At 44.1% G+C, this 23,780-nt stretch overlaps 1 protein-coding gene across 1 annotated transcript; it reads left to right on the top strand.

Annotated features, from left to right (window-relative positions):
* Positions 1-939: 939 nt before the first annotated feature.
* On the top strand, positions 940-21,709 carry CASC3 (CASC3 exon junction complex subunit). Its single transcript, XM_030839791.3, has 14 exons — positions 940-1,232; positions 1,623-1,650; positions 1,998-2,035; positions 13,397-13,555; positions 13,645-13,796; positions 14,577-14,753; positions 15,474-16,159; positions 17,499-17,563; positions 17,864-17,978; positions 18,220-18,318; positions 18,572-18,786; positions 19,403-19,525; positions 19,704-19,767; positions 20,240-21,709. Exons 1-13 carry the CDS (start codon positions 1,002-1,004, stop codon positions 19,725-19,727), a joined length of 2,112 nt encoding a protein of 703 aa, XP_030695651.2. The 5' UTR covers positions 940-1,001; the 3' UTR covers positions 19,728-19,767; positions 20,240-21,709.
* Positions 21,710-23,780: the final 2,071 nt, after the last annotated feature.

Here is a 23,780-nt window from a genome sequence, read left to right as displayed (position 1 = left end):
AATTTGATAAACATCAGTATCCTTAACCATAGCATTTGTAAAAGCATTACACAGGACAGAATCCTGTGCTATGATAGTGACCTTTCTCTGGTGTGTATTATTAAAATGTGTACTCCCGTAGGTGCACTAATAGCTTACGCTTCTTATATGTTTTTATTATGGTACAAAACAAATATACCGATTTTTTTCATTGCTGAAAAATGTGTTGCCAAAATCTCAGCATTCCCTCATCTACCCGTCTGGCATGCCCTTAACAAGAAGGAAATCATGTCAGGATATTGAACCAAATGCCCATTCCTATGATTCTCTTTTTTAAAATCGGTTCTAAAATCTTGGTAAGATTACCATCATACCAGCCTGCGCTTTGGGAGAGGTGATGGCTGGGGTGGGAAGACACTTGAAGAGGGAAGAGTAAATGAGAATACAAGGGAAAACACTGTAGTGCTGCAACACTAAATCCTCGGGCTTCACTACGGACAACTGGTTTCTCCTCCGCCCTTTAGCTTAAAATGGGCTGGTGTAACAAATCTGATGCAGCACAACGGCTTCAGAGGTTTCCCTTGATTCGTGATTTTACCAAGCAAACGAATTCAGTCAAACGATCTGCTTCAAACGTAGGTAGAAACGAAAAAGAAAATCATGAAACAACTCCAATGCCGCAGTGAAGCCGGGACAGGTCAACGATATCTACTCAGAAAGCCCAAGATGGCCGGGCGTGGAGCCGAAGGAGGCTGCCCGAGTGCAACTCCCCCCTTGCCCGGTGCCCTACCGGGGGAAGTGAGGGGCCGCGTCACGCCCCCTCACGTCACCGACTTACGCAATCCCGCTCGCCGGCAAACTTGTCGCAGCGCGCCAGCTCCGCCCCCAGCCCCTCCCTCTGAAGAGCCAGGCGATCAGCGCCGCAAGTGAAGCATGCTGGGACCAGGTCTCGAGCTTCCCGGCAGCCCCTGCGACGGGCGGGGTACGTCAGGAGCTGGCCGGCGGCGGCTGTTCTCCGTAAGATGGCGGACCGGCGGCGGCAGCGCGCTTCGCAGGACACCGAAGACGAAGAATCTGGTGCTTCCGGCTCAGACAGCGGCGGTTCCCCGGCGCGGGGCGGCGGGAACTGTAGTGGTAGCGCTGGAGGCGGCGGCAGTGGCTCTCTGCTTTCCCAGCGCGGAGGCCGAGCCGGGGCCCTTCATCTGCGGCGGTTGGAGAGCGGGGGCGCCAAGAGCGCTGAGGAGTCGGAGTGTGTGAGTGCGCGCGGGCGGGGCGGGCCGGCGGGCGGGCGGGCGGGGCGGGCCGGGGGGCGGGCGGGGTGTAGGTGAAGATGGGAGGCTGGGAGTTGACGGTAGATGCTGAGGCGTAACGTGTTCGAGAAGAGAGCTATCCCAGTGCGGTTTGCCTCCGGAGCCCCAAGCGAGGAGGAGCGGTTTGTGGGGGGAGGGCAGAGCTTCTGCGGATGGGTAGTGGATGTTTATTCAGAAATTGGGACTGGAGGTGAATAGACGGGACCTCCCTCGGATGCTGCTTGTTAAAGATGTACCTTTCCTCGTGCCCCTTTCCAACCATTTTGTGTTCGGTTTTCACCTCTCACCCTCTGGAAATCACAGAACTAACCCATGTCTTTTCCTTTCTTTTAGGAGAGTGAAGATGGCATCGAGGGCGATGGTGAGTAGCATCCTGACAGAGTTGTTTGCCCATAAACTCAGGTCAGCTGTTTCCAGCAATTGACATCCTCTCAGACTGTAAGGATTTGGGGGAGGGTGCCGCAAAGTGGCTCTTTGTAGCATAGAGCTTAAAAGCGTACGTTTTAGCAGTATGATCTTGGGAAAGTCAAAGTCACTCTTTGAACCTGTTTTCAGTCTGGATATGGGGACTGTAATTTTATCTCCCTCATAGGTTGAAGTCAGAATTAAATGAGAGCTTTAGCTTGATCCGCAACAGGCAGTCGGGAGATGTAATTATAATAACTTGTGTTGAATTTTTTTTCTTTACATGTTTCTGTTTCCTTTCAGCTGTTCTCTCGGATTATGAAAGTGCAGAAGACTCAGAAGTGAGTGTGATAGTTTCTTTTTCCTATGGTGTAGGTTGGAAAGTGTATTTTAAAAACTGTACGCACCTGTGGTTCAAAAGTACCATCACCTACTTGTTACTCCTCTTGTGCATTCTTCATTTGTGCTTCTGAAAACTATTATAAAGGGTCTTGTTCAGTTATAGGGAGGGAAGCTTGGTGTAAGCTTCTTCAGGCCACATGTGTTATACTGTTAATAGCTGGTTTTTCACCCTATCTAAAGGAAATAAGGTTCTAAATGAGAGAATGAGAACATTTTGAAGCCTTTTACAGGTTGTTTGACACTCCATTTCATGATGCCTAGGTAGTGAAGCCAGCCAGTTGGATATTTTTTCTGAGTATATCTGAAGACCTTAAAAGGGTAGGATTCTGAGTGGTTTGTGTCAGAAACATTTCTCAGTTTATGGATAAGGTTTTCTGTCTTTAGCAGAAAGCTTCCCTAAGCCAAACGTTTGTGAACTTACTTGTTTTGATTGGATAAACTACTAGAGACGCTATCAGAATGGCTATTTGTTTACTGGAGTTGTTGAACAGAGCCCTGAGATATAAGGAGGAATTGGATTGTGGATCAAAGGTTTATTCTATAAATTTTATAGAACTATTGCTACATATTAGACTTTCCATTAAGCCCGGGAGATGCAACAGATATAACAAAGTTCCTATCTTTAGGAATCCTACAACTTAATAAGGAAGTCAGACAAACAGTGAGGCAATCGTAGGACTTGGTGACAACTGCTAGGGGATAGGGTTAAGTAGGGTGTTAATGGCCGGGTACTGAGTCCATCTTAGGCTGTCAGAGGAGAATGAATGGAGTTAGCCAAGCAAGCCATGTTCTAGGCGGAGGGAACAACCGCTACAAAAGCCCAGAGACGGGAGAGAAGATTAAATATTTGGAAACTTGAAAGTAGTTTGGTGTGGCTGAAACATTGTCGGGACAGGATGGATACAAGAAATAAGGGCATATTAGTGAGTAGGGGCCAGATCATGCAGGGATTACTTGTTCCTTCTCTTTATTAAGTGCCTGCTCAGAGCCAGGAGCTGTACTAGGCACTGGAATAAAAGACAGGCATGGTTCTGCCCTCATGGAACTTAGCAGTACATTCCAGGTCAGGGGGGAAAATATAGACAGTTAACTAAGTAATTACAATAATGTTTGGTAAATGCCATGTTATTGGAAGCATATGGTGCTTTGGGAGCACATAGCAGGAACAACTAACTGGGTTTAGGGTGTTTGGAAATGTTTACAGGAGCGAATGTTCAAATAGAGACCTGAAGGGTGAGTAGGAGTTAGCCAGGTAGAATTTTCTAAGCAGAGGGAACAGTGTGGAAAGAAGGTCTAGAAGGGATGGACTCCATGGTGAGTTGGAGGATATGAAAGGTTTAGTATGACTGGTGGTAAGGATGAATCTCAGTCCAAATTTTAAAGTACTTTATAAGCCAGGTTGAAAACTATTTGGATTTTATTCTAAGGAAGTAAAAAAGTGTACCAGGGTTTTAAACAAGAGTGTGATACAGGTTATGAATTAGACTTAAATTTTAAAGCAGTGTTTGTCAGATCCAGGGAACACCTACATGAAATAATCCTACTGAAACAATCTTGCAGATGGAGGGAAGACTCAGACATTTGTATGTTAACAAGATCCCAGGTTGAGGCACAGTAATATTTTAGAATTATTATTTTTATAACCATTATTTTGTGTGCAGTGGGGAGAGTTGATCTGAAGGGAGCAAGACTAGAGACAGCAAAGCTAGTTAAGAAAGCTACTGTGGAAGTCTAGGAAAGTAGTAAGTGTGGCATGGAGTGGAGTGGTGGCAGTGAAAATAGAAGTGGACAGCACTGACAGTTATTTAGGCTATGGAATTGACAGAATGTGGTGATTGATGAGATGATTTATTTTCTTTGAAGTCAATGGTAAAGTTATCTGCAAAGAGTAAAAAGGAGATAAGAGGTTTTGGAGTGAGGAATGTTTGCAGTTGTCACTAGAGAACAGAAACATCAGAAAGACTGCCAGGCAGTATGGAGTGTTCAGTGAGGTTTGGTGCTTGTGACTTTATAGGAGTTTACCATTCTGTTTATAAATGAGTTTGGATGTTACTCTAACAGCAAAGAAAGAAAGGCTGTTGGAGGCTTAAGTGTGGAGGATGCATTGTGGATGAGGCAAGACTGGAGACAGAGCTGTTAAAAGGTTATTAGGATAGTCCAAGGAGCATGATGGTGCCCTAAAGAAGGGACATGGCAGTGGCACTAGCAAGACATAGATTTGAGAGATATTTTGGTGATACTAACAGAACTTCTTGATTGATTGAATGTGGAGCCTGAATTAAGGAGGAGTCAAAGGGATTCCCAGGTTGATGAATGGTGTTATTCACTAAGAAACAGACCACAGTGGGAGGAGATTTCAGGAAGGACAGTGTTGGGTTAAGTTTTGGTTGTTTTGAGATTGAGGAACATGTGGGACTTTGATGTGGCAATATCTAGTATATATTGTCTGAAATTTAAGAGAGAGGTGTAGTTCTGTTCTGTCTGATAGGGTAGTCACCAGCCAAATGTGGCTATTTAAATTAATTAAACTGAAAAGTTCAGCTCCTCAGTTGCAGTAGCTACATTTTAAGTAGCCACATGTGCATAAATAAAAACATTTCCATCATCCCAGAAAGATCTGTTGGACAGCACTTGTCTAGATTAGAGAAGTAGACTTGATATCTTGCCTTTCATTGTAATGTTACTTGCTTGAATTTCTTGTTGATTACTAACTGTATATACCTAGATGCTACACTTTAGTCTTGCCTATTTTTAAAATTTTGATCTATCTCTTAGTCTGCAGTTTAGTTTTTCATCCCTTTCTTTTCTTTACAGTGTATCCATTGAAAAGATTTTGATGGTCACTCATTCATAGTACAACTCAGCATGCTCTCTCTGTCCTTTGTATTTCTTGCAAATTGTCTTTCCATGATACCCTTGGAAAAATACCAGTGTGACCCAGAGCTTTTATCTTGCACCGGACTGACTGGTGAACACCTGATTTTCTTTCCCTTATAAGTCACTTGCTATTTTTGTCTAGATATTCCCAGTATGTTTTCTTTAAGTCCAATAAATTTATTAGAATTTGTCCTGGAGTTGGTCATTCTGGATCAGTGTTCATAGGTATGAGATGTGCTCTACAGTATGTCATGGAACTTCTATCCCAATATTCTTTTCCTGTCTTCAGTGTTTGACCCTTCTTCTGTAATCCTTTATATCTGTTTCTTCATTTTCTGTTGATTTTTAAATATTTTCTTCCTTTTCACTTTTAATTTCTCATAAGGCATTATTGTTGTGTTTGTGTTGTTTGTGTTCCTTCTAGTTTTAGACTTTGTATTTGAAATGAATTTTTTTTTTAATTTCTAATATCTCCCTTTGAATGAATGAGTTCTTTCATTTCATTTTTGGATTTTTCTAATTCTGACTGATGTTCTTTCATGCCTTATATAATATTAATGTCTTTTTTGCTCATTTTGAAATAGAAGTTACAATTTTGATATGATATGCATGTCTTTTTGGCATGCTTTCATTGTAGGAATGCTATTCTACGTTTTTTTTTTCTCATAGCAAGTTTATGTGGGATTTGATCTCTGTATTTTTCCTTTGTTGATTTTAAAAATTAGTTTTCCTGATCTTTTCGAAGGAAGTACGGCTCAGAGTAACTTTTTCTAACTTCATAGAGCTCCCTCTTCAGTTGTTTTTCTGTAGTGTTAAAAAATATATATATGATGGCTTACTTTCTGAGATTTTCTGCTTTTGTTTCCTTCTCTAACTTGTTTTGGACCTTCTCTTTCCTTCATTCCTTTTATCCCTCTTCTGCTGAATTTGATTCCCTTCTCAACAGTTTTATCTTCAGTGTGTTACTCTCCTAGAGGGGAGCCCTGGCAGCTAGATTGGTTTTGAGATTTCAGAAGGGTTAGACTGCTCTAACCCTTTCAGACCTTCTTACTGCAGGACCCTTAAACACATTCTATTGGAGACAGTAAAACCCCTTCTGGTTTCAACTGTTATTCTCAGTTTTGCTTTCTATTGACTAGTTCAGGGTTCTTCTGTTTTCAGGTCCATTTAGTGCTCTCTGCTTTTTCCAGCACTGATACCAATCTGATGCATGTCTTGTGGCTGTTGATGCTTTGCTCTTATGTGCTTATATTTTGGGTCCTGGGGGATAGCTTGTAACCTAGTTTTGTTGTAAATGTTATCCAGAGGGTTTTGATCTTGCTCCCATTTCATGTGGAGATTTGAAGAGATCAAAAACTATGCTGCTGCCATTTTCGCAGAATCCTCCAAGAAAATTTTTTTTTTTTTCCCAAGAAAATTTTTTAAAGAAATTAGCCTATGAAGGGGAGGCTAGAGAGCTGGTAGCTGGAAAGAAGGCTGTAACGTCAAGAGAGGGTTTGGTGTTATTTTTTAAGTTGGAGAATAAAGTATGGCTAAAGGGTGAAGAAATCAGTAGAAAGGGAGAGAAAAGGGAGGGGATAGGTAATGCGTGTATTGGTGTCCTTGACTGAGTACATGAGAAGAAATAGGAAACATCTTCCATTGTAATTATAGAGAAGTGGGAAGCAAAGGTATATGGGGAGGAAGCTGGTGTGCCCTTTGTTTTGTTTTCCTTGTGAAGTAGAAGGAAAAACGTAAAGAATGGTTGTTGGTGGAAGGGCAGTGTAGGAATTGTGAGACTAAAGGAAGTTTGAGTAGTTGAGGTTGGAGGTGGCACTGATGGGTGAAGTTGTATGATTTTTTTTTTTTTAACTCCCTTTAGTGATGATCAGAAGTCTGGTTGTAAGCTTAGAAAAAGATAGTTGATCCAGTCTTGGGCACATGGGAGTAGGGGACTTGAGGGAATTACTAGTAGTGATTGAAATGAAGGAGTCACAGAGTTGAGAGAGGAAAGTGAATGTGGGAAAGGACTGATCGGTAGGGAAAAGGTAGAAATGTCAAGGGAGTGGATGACGTAAGAAATTGGAGACTAGAGAGTAAAGGAGTAACTGGGGAAGAACAGGAATAACAGGCGGGTTTTCGTTTTTTTTTTTTTAACAGCTTTATTGAAATATAATTTATGTGCCATTCAACTTACCCCTTTAAAGTGTACAGTTCTACAGTTTTTAGTATATACAGGTATGCGTGACCATTACCGCCGTCAGTTTCAGAACATTTTCATCACTTCAAAAGGAAATTCTGGGGACTTCCCTAGTGGTGCAGTGGTTAAGAATCCGTCTACCAATGCAGGGGACGTGGGTTTGATCCCTGGTCCGGGAAGATCCCACATGCCACGGACCAGCTAAGCCCGTGTGCCACAACTACTGAGCCTGCGCTCTAGAGCCTGCGAGCCACAACTACTGAGCCTGCGTGCCTCAACTACTGAAGCCCATGCACCTAGAGCCTGTGCTGACCAAGAGAAGCCACCACAATGAGAAGCCTGCGCACTGCAATGAAGAGTAGCCCTTACTTGCCACAGAGAAAGCCCACGTGCAGCAACAAAGACCCAACGCAGCCAAAAAATAAATTAATTTAAAATATACATATATGGTCCACATCAAAAAAATCTTAAAAAGAAAAAAAGAAATTCTGTACCCTTTAGCTGTCACTTGCCCCCCCACAGTTCCTCCATCCTTATTCGCTCCAGCCCTAAGCAACCACAAATATACTTTCTGTGTCTAGAGATTTCCCTATTCTGGCCTTCTATATGAATGGAATCATATATTATATGGCAACATAATATAATATACTGGCTTCTTTCACTTAGCATAATGTTTCCAAGGTTTTCATCCAAGCTGTTAGTTGCGGCATGCAGGGTCTCCGTTGAGGCATGTGGGATTTTTCTTTGCAGTGTGCGGGCTTCTCTCTAGTTGTGGTGTGCAGATTTTCTCTCTAGTTGGGGCATGTGGGCTCCGTAGTTTGTGGCACACAGGCACTCTTGTTGAGGCGCGTGAGCTCAGTAGTTGTGGCGCGCCGGCTTAGTTGCCCTGTGGTATGTGGGATCTTAGTTCCCTGACCAGGAATCAAACCCATGTCCCCTGCATTAGAAGGCAGATTTTTTACCACTGGACCACCAGGGAAGTCCCCTGTACTTCATTTCTTTTTATGGCTGAATAATACTACGTTGTATGCATATACCACATTTTGTTTATCCATTCATCCATTGATGGACACTTGAGTTTCTGTTTTTTTGTTATTACGAATAATGCTGCTGTAAATATTAGTGTACAAGTTTTTGTGTGGTTGTATGTTTGCATTTCTCTTGGTTGTGTACCTAGGAGTGGAGTTGCTGAGTCATGTGGTAACTGTTTAATTGTTTGAGGAATTGTCAAAACTGTTTTCGAAAGCAGCTGCACCATTTTACTATTCTCAGCAGCAATGTATGGGAATTCCAGTTTCTCCACATTCTCAACAGCACTTATTATTGTCTTGATTTTTTGATTCCAGCCATCCTAGTAGGTATGAAACGGTATCTCATTTTGATTTGTATTTCCCTGATGAGTAATGATGTTGAGCATTTTTTCTTGTGTTTATTGGCTATTCGTGTATCTTCCTAGAAGAAGTGGCTATTCAGATACCTTGTCCTTTTTTTAATTGGGTGTTTTTTTTATCATTGAGTTGTAAGAGTTCTTTATATATTCTAGATATAAGTTTCTTATCAGATATATGATTTACAAATACTTTTTCCCATTCTGTGTGTTGTCTTTTCACTTTCTTGATGGTGTAAGGTTTCAATGTTGAAGAAGTCCAATATATCTGTTTTTTCTTTTGTTGCTTGTGTGTTTGGTGTCATATCAAAGAAGCCTTTGCTGAATCCATGCCAAATGCTAAGTCATGATTTCTTCTAAGAATTTTATAGTTTTGGCTCTTATATTTTAGCTCTTTGATCCATTTTGAATTAATTTTTGTATAAGGGGTGAGGTAAGAGTCTAACTTCATTCTTTTCCATGTGGCTTTTTTTTTAATAAATTTATTTATTTATATATATATATTTGGCTGCGTTGGGTGTTTGTTGCTGCCCGCGGGCTTTCTCTAGTTGCGGGGAGTGCAGGCTGCTCTTTGTTGCGGTGCGTGGGCTTCTCATTGTGGTGGCTTCTCTTGTTGCGGAGCACGGGCTCTAGGCACATGGGCTTCAGTAGTTGTGGCTCGTGGGCTCAGTGGTTGTGGCTTGTGGGCTCTAGAGTGCAGGCTCAGTAGTTGTGGCACACGGGCTTAGTTGCTCCAGGGCATGTGGGATCTTCCCAGACCAGGGCTCGAACCCGTGCCCCCTGCATTGGCAGGCAGATGCTTAACCACCGCGCCACCAAGGAAGTCCCCCATGTGGCAGTTTTGATCAAAGTCTGAGGTGTTTAAATTTAAGATTTTTAAAAGTAGATCAGGTTTACTTAAAAAAAAAGAAAATGTATATAGCAGTTCCAGGTAAGACTGAAGTGTGTATGTGGAAGTGGATGACCAAAGTGGAGGTGAAAACTGTGAGCTTCTTGCCATAGTCTTCAAATTAATGACAAGGTGGACCCAGGCAGAGGCATAGAGGTACAGGTTTCCCCCTTGGTCTGATAGAGCGTCCCTGTGAGCTGAAATGGCTTAAAGCAAAGAAGCAATTACCTTAGGACACATCTTGCCAAGGGATGCACAGAATAAATCGACATAAAGCACGGATGCTCACAGACACAGTTCAAAGCTGTGGTAGCTTGATGCTGAGAGGCTGAGTGTAGTTCCCAGGGCAGGAGCTTGGTGGTGCCACTATTTCTGCTTGGGGTGTGGAGCTGCCAGTATGACAGCTCACTGCAAAACAAAACACTGAGTACAATTTTCACTTTTGCCTTTTTTCTTAAAACAAAAATTATCTTCAAGTTTCTTTCAGTTTGTGAAAACAAGTGCTACTGTAGGTCTTTCATAAAAGTGAAGTGGTGTAATCCTAACCTTCGAGAAGCAGGGTATAGCTAGGTGATAGGAGCCTCAGAGAAACAGCAGTTTAAAATGAGGTGGAGTTGGGATTAGCACATACAAACTGGTATATATAGAATGGATAAACAACAAGATCTTACTGTATAGCACAGGGAACTATATTCAGTATCCTGTGATAAACCACAATGGAAAAGGATAGGAAAAAGAATGTTTATATATGTATGACTGAGTCACTTTGCTGTGCAGCAGTAATTAGCACATTATAATTCAACTATTCTTCAATAAGTAATAAATTAAAAACAATAAAAATTAAAAAAATTTTTAAATGAGGCAGAGGAGTTAGATCTGGAAGAGACATTGAGAATGAGGAAGATACCAGGTCGACCTCTTACTCTGAAATATGTGGGGAATGAAAAAATGAGCTAAAACCTTTGCATGAGAATTCTGCCAGGGAAGCATTTGCTTCAGTAGAAAGCTAGGCTTTAGGGTTGGGAAGGGTGTTCACTGAATGGGAGAGTCAGCAGTAGGGTAAAGGGTTTTGATGTCAGCCCATAGCTGAAGAAGCTTGACTCTAGGGTAGCACCTTGGCTTCCATTACACCAGACTTTGATGCTAATTTGGAGTCTCCTCAGCACTGTGCTATTTGTATCTTTCTGTCCTGCCCTGGAAACAAAATTAGTTTCTCATTTGGAATAAAAGAGTTGCCTCATTTGGCATTCCACCACAGACTAAGAGGGGATAGAGCGTAAAACAAAGTTCTCTCATTAATCATGCTGATACTATTTTAAGGTGTTTGAATTTAGTTAGTGTTGGGGCGGGGGGGGGGGGGAGTAGTGAATTAAGGTCACATACACACCAAGGAAGACATTTTTTTTTTAAAGATGAAATCTTTATTATTATTATTATTTTAATATTTATTTATTTGCTGCACCAGGTCTTAGTTGTGGCATGTGGGATCTAGTTCCCTGACCAGGATTCGAACCTGGGCCCCCTGCATTGGGAATGTGGAGTCTTAGCCACTAGACCACCAGGGAGGTCCCCCAAGCAAGATTCTTGCAATTTCTGCTACAGAACCTGCAGGGAACATAGGACCAAGGAAAGAACTGAATGATTACCACCCACCTATTCCCAGCTCAAGAGGAGAGAAAACTTCTTGTGATTGAGGAGAAATGGGAAGAATCAAGGGTACTCGGTTGTTAAAAAGCTGTAGGTAAAGGTGTGGTTCTCATAGTGTGGGTGTGGTCAAGCAGTCTCCCTGAACTCTGTGGTTTCATAGCAGTGTCACCTTCCTGGGACTCCTAACCCAAAACACTTAGAGGCAGAAATGCCCTGATGCTGAGCAGGGAATAAAGGGGAAGGGGAATTAACTGACTAGTCTGGGCCAGTCAGCAATCTTAGCCCTATTTGAAAAAAGGTCAAAAACTTAGAACTTGAGAGCTTCTTGTTTCATCAGGAGTCTCAGTGAGTATCTTTGATCAGATTCCTGAGGCCATCCTGGACCTGGAGTCAGGAGAGGGTCTGGTACAGATTGAGTGTCAGACCCAGTAGGAGAATAAGAGACCAGTGTACATGAATATACCAGAGGGGCAGAGGTATATTGATACCCTTACATGTTAACCCAGCAGTGGGGACTAAACTACCTTCCCTTGAATCCATTTCTTTGTGTCCTCATAGGTCTCTAAACCTACCTCCCCTGGCCTATAGCCCTGCCTCCTTAGGTCCAAATCTTGGAATGACAAGGATATGAGAGTAACTTTAGTCTAAAGCCAGCCCCCTTAGCAGGAGCCTTAGCTGCTCCCTTTCCCTACCTAGAACTAGCTACACCTCTATCGCCTAACCCTTTCTAGTGGCCCCTATTTAAAGGATGGCCTAAGGGACCCTTCTTTGTATGGGCAGACCTAACACTTCTATGTCACAAGCAGGATTGTCCAGTTGTTTTTTTGTTTTTTTGTTTTTTGCGGTATGCGGGCCTCTCACTGTTGCGGCCTCTCCCAGCCACATGGCTCAGCGGCCATGGCTCATGGGCACAGCCGCTCCGCAGCATGTGGGATCTTCCTGGACCGGGGCACGAACCCGTGTCCCCTGCATCGGCAGGCGGACTCTCAACCACTGCGCCACCAGGGAAGCCCCTGTTTGTTTGTTTGTTTTTTTAATTGAAGTATAATTGATTGGATTATCCAATCTTGCTGTGCTAAGAGAGGGAAGAAAGTGGAGAGGAGAGAGAGCATTTGGGCTTTAATTTTTTTCATTTCTCAGGTGCAGTGATTGTACAAGTCCTTCTAATGTTTTCCAAGTCATAATTTTATAATTTTATTCTGGACAGAGTTGTTGCTAAGGGGCTCTCACGCTACAGAAAATTTAGTATTTATATCATAGACATAAAAAATGTAAGCCACTATTTCCCAACTTGAGAGTAATAGTGCCTTGGGAAATCATGGAGTTATTATAAAGGGTTGCAAATTCACTAGCTGTGTTCTCATTATCTGTAGACCAAATCGACATCTCCCACCTTTATGTACTACTATTATTGAATATATATATGAATTAATAAAATATAAATGTATTTAAAAGTATTATTGAATGTATAGCAGTTGTTTGTCATTACATGTTTTCTCAATTTGTGGATACTATACTGAGCTATTGTCTCATGGGGATCCATGAAAATTTTAGATTCTAAAAAGGGGTTCATATAATCTAAAAGGTTGGGAATCTCTGTTCTAAGCCATTTTGAGATGAGAGAATTAACAGCTTGAGTTAGAGTGTAGTTATCAGGCACTGCATGTTTAAAGAGACGATTCATTGAGAGGGAGAGAAATTATCAACAAAGATAAAGCTCCTTCTGTATGCTAGACACTTAAGGCCTCCCATCCATATCCCCTGGGCTTCTTCCCCAGAGGCTGCCACTGTTTTTGGTTTTTGGGTTTTTTTTCTCCCAGTTTTATTAAGGTATAATTGACATATAGCACTGTGTAAGTTGAAGGCGTACAGCATGATTTGACATCATGAATGATTATCACAATAAGCTTAGTGAATGAAAGAGGCTGCTGCTGTTAACAGACCCTTGCATTTCTTCCTGGAAAACTTACAGGAATCTATATAAACATACATATATATATTGGCCACACTGCACGGCTTGTGGGATCTCAGTTCCCTGACCAGGGATTGAACCCAGGCCCTTGGCAGTGAAAGCATGAGCATGGAGTCCTAACCACTGGACCGCCGGGGAATTCCCTGTATATATATATTTTTAATGTGCTTTTAATTTTTTTAACAATGTTTCTGTTCTCTAGAAATTTTAGTAAGAATATTGATGTGTTTGCTTTTAATTCGTTAGAAAATGTTTTCCTAAAGAATGGAAAATTTTTTAAAAAAATGGAAAAATTTAAAATACACCATTCAGATCTTATCTCCACAGCTGACAGGGAAACTTTTTTCAGGGTGATGAAGGGGAGTACAGTGAAGAGGAAAACTCCAAAGTGGAGCTGAAATCAGAAGCCAATGATGCTGCTAATTCTTCAGCAAAAGACGAGAAGGGGGAAGAAAAGCCTGATACCAAAGGCACTGTGACTGGAGAGAGGCAAAGTGGGGATGGACAGGTTAGTACCCACCAAAGGCCTCCATTTGGGTTCTGGAATAGGAGCTCTTAACTTTGGAGTGAGTAAGGAGTCCTTTATCTGTCCGATAGGAGAGCACAGAGCCTGTGGAGAACAAAGTTGGTAAAAATGGCCCTAAGCATTTGGATGATGATGAAGATCGGAAGAACCCAGCATACATACCCCGGAAAGGGCTCTTTTTTGAGCATGATCTTCGAGGGCAGACTCAGGAGGAGGAAGTCAGGTAACAGCCACTTGCCACTGCTCTGTAGTATGTTAGTATGTATTTAGTGCTTACTATTGAAATATATGCCAGGCACTTTGCTGAGTATTTTACTTGTATTATCTCATTTACTGTTCACAACATTTTAAGGTAAGTACTGTGATTATCCCTCTTGTACAAATGAGGAAAGTAAGGCTTAGAATATTTAGTAACTCTTGGTGGAGGAGCTGGGATCCAGAGCCACACTTCCACTGCCTTCTTTAATCTGAGGCTCAAAACCTCTGGGATTTGAAATACTTGCATAGGTGGCCTTATAGGAGAGAGATGTTTCCAGAGTGCTGAGTAGTTTGAAGTGAAGTCTCTCCTCATTTCTATTCCTGTTACATTTGAGCCCAGCAGGCCCTGAGGTGCTGTGATTCACTCTTGCTTTTGGAAGGCCTGTTTTGTATAGCCTGTTGGGAAAGATGGAGAGAATACCTGAGTTCCTACTGTTTCCCTGCCCAACCCTGTTTATTTCATGAACATCTTTTTTTTTTTTTTTTTTTTTTGCGGTATGCGGGCCTGTCACTATTGTGGCCTCTCCCGTTGCGGAGCGCAGGCTCCGGACGTGAGGCTCAGCGGCCATGGCTCACGGGCCCAGCCGCTCCGCGGCATGTGGGATCTTCCTGGACTGGGGCACGAACCCGTGTCCCCTGCATCGGCAGGCAGACTCTCACCCACTGTGCCACCAGGGAAGCCCCATGAACATCTTTACTTGGCAGAATCTGCCAACCTAAGACACTTTTCCCTGGTTTCAACCAGACCCAAGGGACGTCAACGAAAGCTGTGGAAGGATGAGGGTCGCTGGGAGCATGACAAGTTTCGGGAAGATGAACAGGCTCCAAAGTCCCGACAGGAGCTCATTGCTCTTTATGGCTATGATATCCGCTCAGCTCACAATCCTGATGACATCAAACCCCGAAGAATTCGGAAACCCAGGTGAGGAAATTTTGGAGCCTACACTATTGATATTTACAGGAGAAAATCTCTGCTTTTTTTTCTTGCTTTTTTTTTTTTTGCGGTACGCGGGCCTCTCACTGTTGTGGCCTCTCCCATTGCGGAGCACACGCTCCGGAAGCGCAGGCTCAGCGGCCATGGCTCACAGGCCCAGCCGTTTCGCGGCATGTGGGATCTTCCCGGACTGGGGCACGAACTTGTGTCCCCTGCATCGGCAGGCGGACTCTCAACCACTGCGCCACCAGGGAAGCCCAGGTCTCTGCTTTTTAAAATGCTATTCTGGGGGCTTCCCTGGTGGCGCAGTGGTTGAGAATCTGCCTGCCAATGCAGGGGACACGGGTTCGCAGCCCTGGTCTGGGAAGATCCCACATGCCGCGGAGCAACTGGGCCCGTGAGCCACAGTTACTGAGCCTGTGCTCTGCAATAAGAGGGGCCACGATAGTGAGAGGCCCGCGCACCGCGATGAAGAGTGGCCCCCGCTTGCCACAACTAGAGAAAGCCCTCGCACAGAAACGAGGACCCGACACAGCCATAAATAAAGCAAACTGTCAACAAGTAAAAATAAATAAACACTATTATTAAAAAAAAAAAAAAAAATGCTATTCTGGCCCGTAATTGGGTGAGGAATATAGGAAGTCTCCCTGACCCTCAGTTTATGTCTCTAGTGGTCCCTTTTGTTATTTCTCTGTTCCATTTGTTCAGGTTTGGGAGTCCTCCACAAAGAGATCCAAACTGGATTGGGGAGCGGCCAAATAAGTCCCATCGCCACCAGGGTCCTGGGGGCACCTTACCACCAAGGACATTTATCAACAGGAATGCTGTAGGTACTGGCCGCATGTCTGCTGCCAGGAATTACTCTCGATCTGGAGGCTTCAAGGAAGGTTGTGCTGGTTTTAGGCCTATGGAAGCTGGCGGGCAGCATGCTGGCAGGTCTGGTGAGACTGTTAAACATGAGACTAGTTACCGGTCACGGCGCCTGGAGCAGACTCCAGTAAGGGATCCATCTCCAGAAGCAGATGCTCAAGTGCTTGGTAGTCCTGAGAAGGAAGAGGCAGCCCCAGAGATACCAAATCCTGCTCCTGACACTGCACCACCAGCTCCTGACAGGCCTATTGAGAAGAAATCCTATTCCCGGGCAAGAAGAACCAGGGTCAAAGCTGGAGATGCAGTCAAGGTTGCAGAGGAGGTGCCCCCTCCACCTGAAGGGCTGACCCCAGCACCTCCAGTCCCAGAAACTACGCCTCCTCCACCTGCTAAGACTGGGAACTGGGAGGCTCCAGTGGATTCTACTACAGGTGGACTTGAACAAGATGTGGCACAACTAAATATAACAGAACAGAATTGGAGCCCAGGGCAGCCTTCATTTCTGCAATCACGTGAGCTTCGGAGTAGGTACCTTAGGGATAGTGACTCGCTTTTTCCCCTTTGTATCATTGGACTTAGGGGCATGGGACTTATGTCTCTCAGAGGTGTGGTGTCTGACAATATCTTCATTAACTGCAAGAAACAGATGGATTCATAGGTATATTCATTCAAAAACCTCAGAGCAGTTTTATCTATTGCACAAGACTACCCCACTACTTTGCTTACTATTAACTGATCAGTCATCAGTACTGAGCTCCTGAGTACAGAATCCGTTACCAGTCGCTGTAGAAAAAGTGGAAGAAGGCAGTGTTCTTATTATTTGAACTAATGGTTAAATGTTTCAAGGCAGAAACTGCATTTGAATTTGGATGAGTATCTCCTAATCTTTTTGAAAGGAAAGCCTCTCTAATTTCCTCAGTCTTCTAGAGCCAGGCTGCCCAGTAGAACTTTCTGTCCTGATGGTGCTTTTGAATACTTGTAATATGGCCAGAGTGACTGAGAAACTGAAGTTTTAATTTTAATTAATTGAAATTTAAATAACCACATGTGGCTAGTGGATATCCTGTTGGACAACATAGTGCTAGTGACTAGGACCTATCTACCACCCCTCTCCCCTATCCTTTTTTTCTTCCTCCAGTCAGATAGATTAGAGGATCTTTTCCTTAGTTTCTGAAATCTAAATCGAACTCAAAGATTGGAAATCCTCATTTGGACTGGCAATTTCTGCATTCTTATCTGGTGTGCGTAATTTTTGAACACCGAAAACCAGGGTAGCCTAAACTGGACCTGGAGTTGATCTTTGGATAGAGGAGTACACTCTCCTACCAATGCCTTATTACCATTGGAAGACAGTCTCTAGAACATTCCCTTTTGTCCTGAGTCATCTTCAGCCAGAGGGGAATCTCTTCCTATACTTCTAGCCCAGACCTCTGTGGCCAGGAATAATCAGGTAGATTTAGAACATCCTCCCCTCTCTAGTTGTTGCTCAGAGACTTCAGGGCTGAGATTTTTCAAGATGTTTGATAATGTAATATGCTAATTATAACCTCCCAGGGATTCTGTTCAGGGAAATACTTGATGGGAAAATTTTGAACTTGCATTTTCTGAATTGCATTACTGAAGTAATTTTTTTTTCATGTTCAGAGGTTTTATTGCTGTATTAAGGTGGCAGGCAATGGGGGCAAATTTCCAAATGCTGGAGTTGACAGGAAGCAGAGATAGTTTAAAAGGAATTTTGTTAGTTTAAAGGAAGAAAGCCATTCCCCATGTTGGGATTCTTCAGCCTGTCACTTTCTTGATGGTATCTTGAGTCCCATTCACATCTGTCTGCTCTGCAGCAGTGACTTTTTTGGTGTATTACAGGTATGCCCAACCACATACACATGGGAGCAGGACCTCCACCTCAGTTTAACCGGATGGAAGAAATGGTACAGAAGGGGGAAAGGGGCACATGCAGGGGGTTGCATGTCACAGCTCATTCACTGTTTAAACTAAGTCAGTTTTCGCATGTTTCCCTTTTAATTTGGGTCTCCCGAAATGTAGGGTACAGGGTTTGGGTTTAGATCTTGATGCTTTTTCATTGGTTTTTCAATTCTTTTTGCAAATACTTTTTTTTAACACTGCCATGTACCAAGTAAGTGTTTTGCAGTACCTAAAGGAGGGTGGGACATGATACAAGAGTCAGCCTTTTGGAAGTCTTCTTGCTCAGACCTCTTTCTTTATTTCAGGGTGTCCAGGGTGGGCGAGCCAAACGCTATTCATCTCAACGGCAAAGACCTGTGCCGGAGCCCCCTGCCCCTCCTGTGCACATCAGTATCATGGAGGGACATTACTATGATCCATGTGAGTTTATTTTTATTGTTGGAGTATCTTTCTTGGCAGGGTGAAGTGAACTAAGAGACCAGCCTCCTGCCTCCTGAATTTCCCTTCTGACCTCTCCTTGTGGTTAACAAACATTCTCTGGTTGCTGTTTTCTTCACATGGAAATGAGAACATCTTTTCAAAGGGCTTGGGGGTCAAGGAGGCTTGTCCATGTGATGTGAAGAGTGAGGGTTTATGAGAGTCCCAATGTGATATCTTACAGTGCAGTTCCAGGGACCAATCTATACCCATGGTGACAGCCCTGCCCCACTGCCTCCTCAGGGCATGATTGTGCAGCCAGAAATGCACCTTCCCCACCCAGGTAAGCTTTGCGCCTCTGCTTGTATGCTTCCAGTACGTGAGGATATGTGTTGGGGGCTTCACAAACCCCATCCTCTTGAGCTCTGTGCTGCTTGCTAATGAAGCTGGCCACTTCGGCTGCTTGGGCAACAAACTCCTCTTGGGTCCATCCTGAGGACTTCCATCCTGAGCAGTTTGTGGTGAGCAGTTCAGCCAGGCCATCCCATGGAAATGGTGTTATCTTTTATTTCAGTTTTTGTTTTCTTATTGTCCAGGTTTACATCCCCACCAGACACCGGCACCTCTGCCCAATCCAGGCCTCTATCCCCCACCAGTGTCCATGGCTCCAGGACAGCCACCACCTCAGCAGTTGCTTGCTCCTACCTACTTTTCTGCTCCAGGCGTCATGAACTTTGGTAATCCCAGTTACCCTTATGCTCCAGGGGCACTGCCTCCCCCCCCACCGCCTCATCTATATCCTAACACACAGGTGAGATGGCTAATGAGATTTTCCTAAGTACACATCCTTTAAATCAGACAGGAATATAGTATGAGGAGAATGCTCAAGGAATTGGAGAGAACATTTCAATGCCACTGATTTGCATGTGGTGTCAGGACGCCTCTTGGTGGTCAGGAGCTAGAAATGCAGCTTATGTGATGCCCATCATCTGTTTATTCTCTTCCGTTTCTTTAATGGTGTTTCATTCAAGTATTTTAGTATGTCTTAGGTGCGCATGTCTGCTGTTTATTCAACTGCATAATGAAGTTGTATTCTACTTACCAGCCCTACCCCTCCCTGTACTGTTTAACTCCCAGAAGGTTGACACCATGTGGTATCTGGAGTGTCACCACTGAGCTCAGTTTCTTCCATTTGTCAGCTGATGGTAGGAATTAGAGAAAGCTGGGTAGTACTTTGAAGAAGTAAGAACCCTATTAGGACATATTAAGGCAGAAATGAATAATTATTTTAAAGGGGGGCAGCTTAGAGATTTAAAAAATTATAAATTCCTCAATGCTCTTATTTTTGTGCCTGAATAATGTTTCCTGTTTATCATAGTTTGGATGAATTAATTCCTTTTTCTTCTCCTTGCTTATTGGGGTCCCAGGCCCCATCACAGGTATATGGAGGAGTGACCTACTATAACCCCGCCCAGCAGCAGGTGCAGCCAAAGCCCTCCCCACCCCGGAGGACTCCCCAGCCAGTCACCATCAAGCCCCCACCACCTGAGGTATGAGAGCTCCTAGGGAAGCAGCTCTAAACAAGGGATGTTTAGGGCACATCCGACCTCAGTGGGCTTTCCTTTTCTTCAGATTTCTCTCCTTTTCTGGGTGTGTTTCTATGGAAAATGGTCTTTTTTTTTTTTTTTAATAATAATGACCTGATAACAAATTCCAACTTTATTTCAGGTTGTAAGCAGGGGTTCCAGTTAATATGAATTTCTGAATATTTTAAATCTAACATCATATAAAAGTAAGTGTACAACTTAATATGACTCAGAACATTCTTAAAACTAATGCTTATGCTTACTTGCTGAACAGTCACCTAATTAGTGCTCCAAGTTGTAATCATGGGATATCTCAGGGGGAGGCTTAGAGGAGTCCCAGAATTTGCCAGTTTCTTTGTTTTATGAATGCACTGAGCAGGGTTGAGTAAAAACCACTGTTAATTTGGTAGCATTTTATTTGGGAAGCTGGAAGGAAAAAATGCAGGAGGGCATTCCTTATTAAGGAAAGGGGAAATCTAAATTTGAGGTGTTACAGCAGAGCTAATTCTAAAGGTCATGGAGGAGAAAGACCATGGGGGTTTTATTGTTTTGTTTTGTTTTAGGGATATTACTTTAATATACATTATTTAGAAATGTGGCTTTTTGGAAATAGCTTATAAATACCCAAAAGGTCCACTAACACTTTGGTGGTTCTTCCCTTTTTCTCACCCCTGTCAGGACAGCAGAGGTGAGAACCCAGGATAGAAAACAACTGGCTGTCTACTACCAGGAGGGCTTCGAAGATATAGGATGGCTCCTACCAGCACGCAGCTGAATGGGGGGAACCCCTGCCTTCCTCTGAGGGTAGGCTCTGTTGGAGAAAGGGAGAAGCAAGTGGACTTCCTCCCGTTTTCAGTCTTTCTTTGACTTGGCTGTGTTCAGAGGAGCAGAGATCCAGACAGCCCAGGCTTCTGAGTCTACATCTAGGAGCCCACATCTTTTGCTCTTCTTCACTTTCTCCTGGGAAATTCAAGCATCTGCTGCTCCCAGGGAAGCTCCATCCTGTTTTGTTTTCTAAGATGTTCGTTTTTAAAGCCTGGCTTGCTATTCTTAAATTAATATTCCTTTAACACACACACACCCCCCCCCGCCCCCTTCTCTCTCTCTGCCTTTAAATGAAACAAGTTCATTCTCTGGTTTGCTAGCTTCTCTGGGTTCCCTTTTGGCTCTTCCCTGCATCCCAGATAATTGAGACCTTCCCAGCCAGTCTTCCCCCACCAAGTCTACAAAGAGCTGGCCTTTCATTTTTGGTTGGCCTTTGTTATTGTATACTTGGACTCTCTTAACTCTTCTAACTCTATGGAAACATAGCTGTCTGCACAGAGTGTCCCGTTGTGGAGAAGATCTCAAAGTGTGTGGTAGGAGTCCTTCTTCTTGACTTCGGTTTTTAGAATTCTGGGCCTTCATCAGTCTCTGTACTCTGGTAGACTTCACTTCTCTACTAAGGGCAAAGTCTCAACAGTGGAGAGAGATGGCAAACTAGATGCTTTAGTGAGAAAGGGAGGGTGGAGTGAGACCCTTTGCACCTTAGGGGTGTGTATTCACACAGTCCTCAGGGCTCAGTCTTTGAGGTAAGTGGAATTAGAGGGCTCTGCTTTTCTTTACATCCTTTCTACCACACCCCTTCCAGTTGCTATGGACCAATGCATCTCTCTAGAGGCAGATATTACCCAGCCAGCAGTCTTCCCTGTCCTTTGCAATTGCTCTTCTCCGTGTCTTTCCTGCTACAAGTGTTTTAGATGTTACTACCTTGTTTTCCCTAAGTTTTATTACTCCTGTCCTTGCAGACAGAGGGTACCACACCTGGGCCTAAAGCCTAAGGACGCCAGTCACTTTTCAGGGCAAGGGCTCCTCCCTCCTTTCCTTCTTATCTATGGCACTGAACCACTCCCCTGCTGCCTCTTTGGAAGAGATTCCTGTTATTGCAGCACTTGTGACTGCCAGGGGTAACTTGGCCATTGTCCCTGTCCTTCTACAGAACCTGAGGGAGAAGGTGGCAGCTGTGTCTCTCCCCAAGTAATGTCACTAATTCTGTTCCTTCTCTTCAGCAGCTGGCTTAACCACTCTGAGTCACAGGGGTGGGAGGGGAAAGAGGCACTCAAACTGTAACCCCCAAGGAGGAAACAACTAAGAGATTGTTCCAAGGGTGGCTGATGGTTGTGCCTTTTGTAGGCTGTTCCCTTTGCCTTAAACCTGAAGATGTCTCCTCAAGCCAGTGGGCCACATGCCCAGATTCCCAGACCTTAAGACACTGTGACAGTTGTCTCTGTTGGTCCACTGTGTTTTGTTGCAAGAGTTTCTCCATGTGTATTGTTCTTTTTTGTTACTGTTTTAAAGGGTGCACATATGTGATTGGCATTGTGACTTGGAGAAAATAAAATTTAGACATGTAAACTTGGCTCCTTTGCCAGTGTTTTGCATGGGTCTTGATTTGGGAGGCAGGGAAGGGGACCCCCTGATTCCCTAGAGTCGCAGTCCCAGCTTGAGCCAACTCAGAATTGTGAAATGGAAGCCCAGAGAGGTGAAGACCCCCCACTATGAGGCCACAAATGACTGTACTCCCTATTAATTTTCTTAACCCCATTGCCACATAGACACCAGGATATGCAGTCTCTTAGATTGGAAGTGCAAGGGACAGAAAATCTAGTGAGATGTTGCTTACCTACATGAACAGCTAGTTACCCTCATGCCTTCCTTTGTGCTTGGCAAGTAAGTTTCCCAGGGTGATGCCCCACATATCAATACAACTGTACCAGGTCTTGGATGAGGGGAAGGTGCAAATAGCTAGCTGTCCTCTTGAAAAGGAAAATTTGCGCTGGCACTGAAGTATCAAGGACCACAGTGTAGAGAGAGGCTCCTATCAGTACAAGTAAAGAAGAGGGGCAATTGAAAGACCAGCTCTGGCTCACACTCCCAGTTACCTAGGCCACTTGGTAGCTAGCTTTGAGTTGACTATTTCCTCCTGCAGATCCTCCAGATCCTGGGTGGTATGGAAGTTTACTACAAAGGCTATCCCTGATGTGGGGAAGCAGTTGAATTCAGTGTGGAGCTGGCAGCATCTGTCCTTGGGTCCCACAAGTCTTTGTACACTGGGGGCATGGGCATCATGGTGCATCTTAAAATGACAGTTGGGACTCCCTCCTATACCCTTTGGTGCTGCTGCCACAGCCAGAGAACCATTGACTCTTCTGACCCTCAGCCCTAATTCCTCTTTGACTCATGTCAGTTTACTTACCTTCTCCTCTGCAGAGTGATGGGTAACTATGGGCCTGATCTCTTGGGGTCATCCAAAGGATGCCAGCCAGCCTTGGGGGTGCGTTGCTGCCAGGAGGAATGAGCATGATATTTCCCCCTCACCCCTGCCTCTTGATTCTCCAGTCCTGCAGTTAGATCCCATTGCTCTCTCTGTTGCCCTGGTAACCAGCTCAGCAAGAAGAAACTCAAGCTCAGCAAAGCCCCCAGGTTCTCTGCCCTCCCGGCCTGCCTCTCAGTGGGCAGAAAGAAGGCGAGAGTGTTAAGGGGCAGACGGATCAGCCTTAGGTAGCCCTGCCCTATCCCCTTCCAGAAGTCCATGGGCTGGGCTCTCACAGTTTTTTGCCTCCGTCTCCTCACAGGTGTTATTCATACCACCCTCTCTCCCTCTATTTCTTCATGGAGTGTAGATGCCCTGCCAACAATCCTCCCCACAAGGTCGGTGCACAGGCCTTACGGGAGACTCAGAAGAGCCAAGGACTTAGAATCCCCAAGTTGTCTCCCAGCATCTGCAGCCCACTTAGGTTGGGTTGTCCCTCTAGGGCAGTGATTTTCAACCCTGGCTATATGAATCACTTGGGGATCTTTTAAAAAATACCATAAACCTTGGCCCTACCTCAGAGATCTGATTTAATTGATTTGAGGTGTGGCCTGGGGAACAGTATTTTTGAAAATTTCCCTGGATTACAGTGTGCAATTGGTGTGAGAACCACTGCTGTTCTAGGAGGACCATGACTCGATGCTGGTTTTCCTCTCTGATTCAAGGTCTTGAACTTAGTCTATGCCTGACATCCTTGAGTAGTTGGAGTGTGCTGAGGTCCTGTTTCCCCACACTCCGGTTTCCAGAAGTCTCTTTGACCCTTTTATTTGCAGCCCCTACACCCTCCACACTGCCCAATTCTTCCCCCTTCCTAGCCGACAATCCCAGATCCTGCCCAGAGAGGACGTTACCAAGGCAACCAGTTTA

Source organism: Globicephala melas, chromosome 20 (genome assembly GCF_963455315.2).
Source record: "Globicephala melas chromosome 20, mGloMel1.2, whole genome shotgun sequence".
NCBI classification, from domain to species: domain Eukaryota; kingdom Metazoa; phylum Chordata; class Mammalia; order Artiodactyla; family Delphinidae; genus Globicephala; species Globicephala melas.
Note: the sequence above shows the minus strand (reverse complement) of the source record. Positions and strands in the feature narration are given on the sequence as shown.

Bases quoted from the DNA above. Each gene is read 5' to 3' on its own strand.
- CASC3 (XM_030839791.3), top strand. From the start codon at position 1,002: ATGGCGGACCGGCGGCGGCAGCGCGCTTCGCAGGACACCGAAGACGAA. The intron at 1,651-1,997 runs GTGAGTAGCATC...GTTTCCTTTCAG, and splicing joins AGATGGCATCGAGGGCGATG to CTGTTCTCTCGGATTATGAA. The intron at 13,797-14,576 runs GTAACAGCCACT...GGTTTCAACCAG, and splicing joins ACTCAGGAGGAGGAAGTCAG to ACCCAAGGGACGTCAACGAA.